Source organism: Equus quagga, chromosome 14 (assembly GCF_021613505.1).
Source record: "Equus quagga isolate Etosha38 chromosome 14, UCLA_HA_Equagga_1.0, whole genome shotgun sequence".
Taxonomy (NCBI): domain Eukaryota; kingdom Metazoa; phylum Chordata; class Mammalia; order Perissodactyla; family Equidae; genus Equus; species Equus quagga.
The window spans coordinates 73,074,718-73,083,358 of NC_060280.1; the positions used below are offsets into that span (position 1 = coordinate 73,074,718).

At 38.6% G+C, this 8,641-nt stretch overlaps 1 protein-coding gene across 1 annotated transcript; it reads right to left on the bottom strand.

Moving 5' to 3' along the window:
- Positions 1-1,655: 1,655 nt before the first annotated feature.
- Positions 1,656-2,588, bottom strand: LOC124225244 (olfactory receptor 8B12-like). The gene has a single exon (XM_046637789.1). It carries the CDS (start codon positions 2,586-2,588, stop codon positions 1,656-1,658), a length of 933 nt encoding a protein of 310 aa, XP_046493745.1.
- Between the last annotated feature and the right edge of the window lie 6,053 nt (positions 2,589-8,641).

An 8,641-nucleotide genomic window follows, 5' to 3' on the forward strand; every position in this document is an offset into this window, starting at 1 on the left:
TGTTTCCTCTGCTACCTACTGAATGTGGCCTATTCACCTCACCCACCTGACACACACCCCCACAGGTCTCCCGAACACAGTTCTCTTTCCCTATTCCATGCTGTCTAAAGAAAAATCTTCCCCCAACGCTCTTGGTTTTATCACTTCACACACTTTGTGTTGTACTAAAGAGCAAAAATAAACCCTCATCTAAACTTCCTTCTTTCCCAAAGAAAAGCCCACAAGTCAAAATGTCTCCCCAGCACTTATTATTTTAGTACTTCTCCAAAGAACCTTCCTTTATGACTAAGTCATTGAGATCCAAGCGTTCTGATGTATTCTGTATCTCTCTTTATCCAATGTTGTGGATTTATTTTTTTCTTTTTTTTCAGTTGTCAATTTATAAACCAGTCCCAAGGTGACTGGTTTATGCCTCTATAGAAGATCTGTGCAATCTGCTGTTCCATAAAATTTGATGAAAATTGCTCCCTCTAGTAATCAGCTGCCTGGAACTACCTTGATAACTCACTAGATCCCCCAATTATTTACTCTTCCTTGAGAACTTACAGACACTTAGGTGATTACCCTTCAGCCACAGATTTCTACATCATAGCTAAAACACCCAAACTAACACTTAGAAAAAAGCTCTAAATTCTGACCCTTTTAGATTTGAAATAATGTATGAAACTTTCCACTCAACATCTTTATAACCCTTAAGCCTCCAGAAGTCCTAGTACAGTAGGCTGGGTCCCTAGGTTTCCAGACATGACCTCATGAATTACCATGCTTTACATGATTTTGAGACCTACAAACTTGCCACCCACACCCCACAATCACAACATGCCTCTCTTGTCATTTTGCCAAGACCAATTTAAACTTTTAACCTCCTACCCTCTTGGAAAAAAGAAGTAATATTCAAAAAGTATTAATTGTGGGGCCAGCCAGTGGCATAGTGGTTAAATTCATCTGCTCCACTTCAGCAGCCCAGGGTTCACCAGTTCAGATCCCAGGCACTGACCTATTCACCACTTATCAAGCCATGTTGTGGCAGGCGTCACACATATAAAGTAGAAGAAGATGGGCACAGATGTTAGTTCAGGGCCAATCTTCCTGAGCAAAAAGAGAAGGATTGGCAGCAGATGTTAACTCAAGGCTAATCTTCCTCAAAAAAAAGTTATTGAGAAGTTACAGTAAATTACTATAAATAGATTCAGATTTTAATATGCTAAGATATCATACTTTCAAAATGAAATATGCAAGGGCAGCAATGAAGCAAGAAAATATGGCATAAAAGAAAGCAAAGTAGAATGGAATTCAAGCACCAGGATTCCAGTCCCAGTTGCATCACCAGGTACTTGCATAGCCCTGGATAACATATGTAATATTTCTAGGTCTCTAATGTCTGTTAAATGAAGAAGTTAGATAAAATTATTTATAATGCCTATTCAAGATTAAATGATCTATGATTGCAGAAAAAATTGCATAAAATAATCTTGGAATAGTCGAGACGGGTCTAGGGACAAGGAAAATAGACCTGCACTAAAAACTCATACAAATATAAAGAATTAAAAATCTCTTTCTGTACAGGAAAAAAAACTGGAACTTCTATCTCTCACTGAAAACACACACACTAATAAACAAAGCACTATATCTCCTTCCTCAAATACTACGCTTTCTCACAAAAATATTTTTATTCCCAAGGCTTTCCTCAGAGCAATTTTGACATCCTTGTTCCTCAAACTATAGATCAACGGGTTTAACATAGGCACCACAATGGTATAGAACAAGGAGGACACTTTCCCTTGGCCAAGGGGCAAAATGGAAGGTGGTTTGAGATACATGAAAGCCCCAGAACCAAAGAAAAGACTGACCACAATTATGTGGGAGCTGCATGTACTAAAGGCTTTAGATTTGCCCTCAGCAGAGTGGATGTGGAGAATGCTGCAGAGGATTAGACCATAAGAGATGAAGATGGTGATAATGGGCATTCCAATGTCAACAGCGACAACTACGAAGACCACCAGCTCATGCACATAAGTGCTGTTGCAGGAAAGCTCAAGGAGAGGAAGGATGTCACACATGAAATGATTAACAATATTGTTGGCACAGAAGGTCAAACTTGCTATGCTTCCTGTATGGGCCAATGCCCCTGAAAACCCCATCACATACACACCTAACAAGAGAAGTAAACAAACCTCAGGAGACATGGTGACTGTGTATACCAATGGCCTACAGATGGCAACATAGCGGTCATATGCCATCGCTGACAGGACGAAGGACTCAGAGATAACAAAAAAGCAGAAGAAAAAGAGTTGAGTCATGCACTCTGCATGCAAGATAATGTTATGCTTTGAGACAAAACTCTTCAGCATTTTGGGGGTGATGGTGGTGGAGTAACAGAAATCTATCAAGGAGAGGTTGAAGAGAAAAAAGTACATGGGGGTGTGCAGGCGAGAGTTCAACCCAATCAGCATTATCAGGCCCAGGTTCCCCACCACAGTGACCAGATAGAAACCTAGAAACAGGAAGAAGAGAGGTATCTGGAGTCCTGGCTGGTCTGTTAAACCTGCGAGGATAAACTCTGTCACTGAAGAGTTCTCAGCTGCCATTCTCCTCTGGAGACGAATACAAGAGGGGCAGTCTGTGGGGACAAGAAAGGAGAACCATTTAAAAAGAAAAAAACATCACCACCACCCTCCCAGAATCAACCCCTCATTCTTGAGAATGAAACCCACACAGAGAGATTTGAACTTTAGTATGGTAGGAAGGTTGTTACTGTTTGCTATGGATCTATCTTCACAGCCCAAGTGACTTTAACTTCCAGGGAACAACTTGAAGCTAAACCTTGCCTCCATCATGAGAATTGGTGCTTTTAGGGAGAGGGATACCAAAAACAAGATATCTGTCTTTTAGATTTTTAAGTCAATCCATTTTCTATGTCCTTCTCTTTCTTGCCTCTGTTTCAGTGACTGAAACCTGGTCCTTTTCCCTGGAGAGAGCCCTGACTGGCAGTAGACACTGTGACGTGACTCTGCTTAGAGCTCCCACCTCTGGGTCACTGTTTTCAGATCAAGAAGGTGAGGTCATATTTTTCCAAGATCTCTTAGCCCAAGTGGCTTTAGGTTTAATGATAATTTTTTTTAACTAACGCTATTTAAGTGGTTACTATGAGAGGCTGTGTACTAAGAGCTATGTTATAATACTACCCCATTTTGCAGATGAGACAACTGAGTTAAGAAACTAGCCCAAAGTCCCAAAACCACTGAGTTGCTGCCAGAAGGTGAACTTGGGCAGTCTCACTTTCATGGTTTGCACTCGTAACAACTATGTTACACTACTGACCAGGGTCAGCCAGGCACTCACCTTCCTTTAGTTTAGAGCCAGTATGCTACACTCTACTGTCTCCTGTCCACAACTGTCCTGGGAAGGAAAGTGACCATAGTGAATAGAAGACACAGCTTTGAGCTCAGAACTCTCTCCTCCCAGTCAAGTCCAAAGGATCAGAACATCTAATTTACCTTGTAACCCCTTCTGCACAAGAGAAGAAGATTTCCAATTATTGATTTGCCCAAAAGACCAAGGAAGGAGACTGCCTTTTCCTGACCAGTGGGTAACAGGAAATTAAAGATCTTTATTAGGATTAGAGGTATCAGCAGCCTAATTATTAAAACAGAGACTCCCTCAAGACCATTTCCTCAGAGGTTACTTTGTCAAAGGAAGAAGAAAATATTTGTTCTACCTTTGTTATTGATTTCACTTTTAGGAACAATTCTTTCCTTTTTAATTTTTTAATATTTTAATGAGGTAACAAGGGTTTATAACATTGCATAAATTTCATGTGTACCTCATTATATTTTGGATTCTGTAGAGACTGCATTATGTTCACCACCAAAAGTTTGGTTTCCATCCATCACCATACATATGTGTCCCTTTATTCCTTTCACCCTCCTCCTACCCACTTTCCCTCTGATAGTCACCAATCTGTTTGTCTGTGTTCCAGATACGAGTGAAATCATGTGGCATTTGTCTTCCTCTGCCTGACTTATTTTGTTAAGCATAATACCTTCAAGGTCCATCCATGCTGTCACAAATGGCACAATTCTCTTTTATGGCTGAGTAGTATTCCATTGTGTGTGTGCATATATATATATATATTTCACATCTTCTTTATCTATTCATCGGTTGATAGGCACTTGAGTTGCTTCCAAGTCTTGGCTATTGTGAATAATGCTTCAATGAACATAGGGGTACACATATCTATTCCAATTAGTGTTTTCATATTCTTTGGGTAAATATCTAGATGTGGGATAGCTGGATCATATGGTATTTCTATTTTTAATTTTTTGAGAAATGTCCATACTCTTTTCCATAGTGGCTGCACCAGTGTGCATTCCCACCAGCAGTGTATGAGGGTTCTCTTTTCTCCACACCTTCTCCAACACTTGTTATTTCTTGTCTTTTTAATAATAGCCATTTCAATGAGTGTGAGGTCATATTTTATTGTACTTTTGATTTTCATTTTCCTAATAATTAGTGATGTTGAACATTTTTTCACGTGCTGATAGAGCCAGTGTTGAGGGTGCCATCACTGTGGGCTGGATCATGGGTTCCTGAAACCTCAGGTCACATGTGCCAACTGCCACTGCTAGGGGAGGGGTAAGAACTAAGCGACGAGTGTTGTTGCTGTTCCTGCATCTCTGGTCACTGACACGTGTTGGTGTGCTTTGAAACTTCAGGCAAGGGTACGCTACTCTGGCCAGGGAAATCTGTGTTTTAGATGCTTTCACCTCTGGTGGAAAGACCAGCATCACTGCTGTGAGAAGGGGAGGGGGCTGGGTTACCGGCTCTGTTCTTTGTCCCGAAGCCTCAGGACTTGTGCACCACTCAACAACACTGGGGTGAGGGGTGGGGGGGCTAAGCCAGCACTGCCATATCTGCCCGTACATGAGGATCTGCATTTTGGATCATTGCTGTGGGGGGAGGCAAAGGGGGATGCTCCCATGGTTCCACTGCCTCCCAGAGGTCCAGTCCACCCACCTTCTCTGCATCCCCTCCCCTGTCTTCTCACGGAGTGTGAGTTTAATGGTAACAATAAACATCTGTCAGGTAACTGCTCTCAACTCTGCCAAGAGCAGCCTTTCTCTAAATTACTAACTAGTCAAAATTCCCTTTACTGTCCCTGCCGTCCACCCACCTGACTTTGAGCATTTCTATCTACTGACTTTCTAGCTTTTCAGTGCTCTCAAAGTGAATCCTAGCAGATCAGATTCCCAGTGCAGGGACACATCCAAACTTGTTCTTGCTCTTTGGATTGCTTTTGCCTTTTTCTGTCTTCTACTCCCCAACACCAACTTCTGCCATGACAAAAAAATTATCTATCCTATGCTTTTTCGTCTCTCAGATTTTTCACTTACTTACTTTAACATCAAGTCCACAGACTGATAGAATTTTAGACCTGAAAAGACCCAGGAAATTATCAAATCCAATATTTCTCAAACATAGCTGAGCAGCACAATTACCTAGACTATTTATTAAAAAGAAATTATGGACTCCACACAGATCTTCTGAATCAGAATCTCTATAGGTATGAATATGGTAGCTGTATTTTTTTTTATTTTCTCAGCAATGTATGGATCCACAGAACTAATATTTACCCTCATCTTAAAGGCAAAGACTACAAAGATATCCAAAGAAGTAAAGGCACTTGCCCAAGGTCACACATCTAGTTTTACTCTCCAAGTTTCCAATCTCTCCTAGTTCATGAGCCCATATGGCCTTCCACCTGGCTCGAATTCAAAGAAAAAATAATTAAAAAGAAAAAATGAGACTTCTGATTTCAGGTATAAAGAGTAGCTGTTATCACACTTACCCTCTGAACATAAACAACTATAAGACTAGCAAATACACGTAAATCAACAATTTGTGAGCTTTGGAAGGCAGAGAGGACAGGGATGAAATTCTTGAGAGGAGGCAAAAAAAATGAGGTGACTACCACATTCACCCTAACTTGCTCTCTATGGTGAATTTCCAAATCAAGCACAGTGAAGTGGAACCCAAGCAAATGGAAGCAGTTTCTACCAATGGAATAAATAAAGACAGTGTTCAGGATGCTAAGATGGCTGAAATTTGAGGGGCAAGGATGGAGAGGAAAATCCAAAGAAAAGGACCCTCAGACATCTGCATAAAGGACTACCTTGTGTTCATAGCTGAGTCCTAAACATTCTAGGTGTATGGCAAGTCTCCATAGGTCTAAGAGATGACAGGTGCTGGGAGACTAAGAACTGAACAGAGATCACGGAGGATGTACAGTTCTAGGCAGATATTAGTATTCTGACCTGGTGAAAGTAGAGAGGCTTTGGTGAACAAGCCAGGCATCAAAGTGAGACCCCTGAAATCCATACCCTAGGAGTAAGGACTAAGCCCTCAGGCTAAGGGCAAAACTGAAACAGACCCATTACAGCAAAAGCTAAATCCAAGTCTCAACAGGATCAAGGTGATCTGCTGGCAAATTAACTGCACGCAGAAAAAAACTCAACTCTCTGTAGAGACAAATAACATAATCCAGTCTACAATATATTCACAATGTTCAGCATCATAAAATCAAAAACACTAAAACTACAAAGAAGCAAGAAAATATGACCCATAATCATATTTATGGGTCAAGAAAAAATATTCAATTAAAGCAGATCCAATTGTAACCTGAATGTTGCGATTAGTGGACAAAATCTTTTAAATAATTACTAAAATTACTTATTTAAATTTAGATAAAGGAAATATAAAATTGACTAACAGATGGAAAATTTCAACAGGCTTATAAAAAATTAAAATAACTAAAGGAAAATTTCAAAAGAATTCAAAACTGAAAAATATAATATTGGAAATAAAGAATACATTGACTTGGCTTAATAGCAGACTGGGCACAGCCAAAGAAAGAGTCATTGAAAGCAAAACAGATCAATAGAAATTATCCATACTAAAATACAGACAGAAAAATAATCAAAAAGAACATAGCAACTGAAATCCTTAGGAAAATCTTAAATAGTTCAGCATATGTGTAATCAGAGTTTCAAAAGGTGAATTGAGTGAGAATTTGGAGGAAAGAATATTTTTAAAGAAAATAGATGAAAATTTCCCTAATTTGATTAAATACATGAACCCACAGAACAAAAAAGTTCAGGAAAACACGAGCAATATGAATACAAAATACCACCCTTAGGCATATCATACTCAATCTCCTGCAAACCAAGGATAAAGAAAAAGTTTAAAAGTAACTAGAGATAAAAGGCATATTGCTTTCAAAGGAGCAAAAATAAGAATGATAACTGACTTATTATTTTAAAAAAATGAAAGTCCAAAGACAATGAAATGACATCTTTAAAATACTGAAAGAAAAAACTGTGAATCTAATATTCTATACCTGTCAAAAATATTCTTCAAAAAAAAAGAAAGAAAATTTCAGACAAACAAAAAGTAAAAGAATTTGTCACCAATAAGCCTATAAGACAAAAAAAATGAGATGGAAGAAGAACACATGGTTCAAGATGAAAGCTCAGATCTGGAGGAAGAAATGCAGAAGACTGGAAATGGTAAATATGTCGGTGCACATATTTTTTTAATTTCTGTAAATTTCTTGAGAAGTCAAATTACTTTTACAATTTAAAGCAACAGATGAACAATTTATGGTGGATTTTTAAATATATGTAAAAGTAAAACACATAAAATGATAGCACAATAAAACATAATATAATAATACAAATAAAATGAGTAATACAATAAAAATGATATAGAGGGGCCAGCCTGTGGCCGAGCAGTTAAGTTCACACGCTCCGATTTGGTGGCCCAGGGTTTCGCCAGTTCAAATCCTGGGTGTGGACATGGCACTGCTCATCAGGCCATGCTGGGGCGGGGTCCCACATGCCACAATTAGAAGGACCCACAACTAAAAATACACAACTAGGTACCAGGGGACTTTGGGGAGAAAAAGGAAAAAATTAAAATCTTTTTAAAAAAATGATACAGAGAAGTAGAGCTAATTCCAATAGAAGATGTAAAATTGAGTTTTAAACATTCAGATAATCCAAGAGACAGTAGGAAAAGAGAAACAAACATGGATTAACATTTGCAATATCAATCAATATTATTCACCACATTAATAGAATAAAAGAATACAACCATGCAATCACCTCAATAGATGCAGAAAGATTATTTGATAAAATCAACACCCACTCATGATAAAAACTCTCAGCAAGTAGGAATAGAAAGGAATATCCTAAATCTGATAAAGGTTACCTATGAAAAACCTACAACTAACATCACATTCAATAGTAAAATACTGAATGCTTTCATTCTAAGGTCAATACCAAGTCAAGAATGTCCATTTCACAAGTTCTAGTCAACATTGTATGGGAAGTTCTAGCTAATTCAATAATAAAAAGTGTTGAGCTTCTCAAACTTCTCAAAGAAGGATAGCATAAGTCAGTCTCTACAATCTATCAGCCAAAAAGGAAAACATACACAGTCATACATCACTTAACAACAGAGATACATTCTGAGAAATGCATCATTAGGTGATTTTGTAATTGTGCTAACATCATAGAGTGTGCTTACACAAATATAGACGGTATAGCCTACTACACACCTAGTTTATAAAGTACTAGTCTAA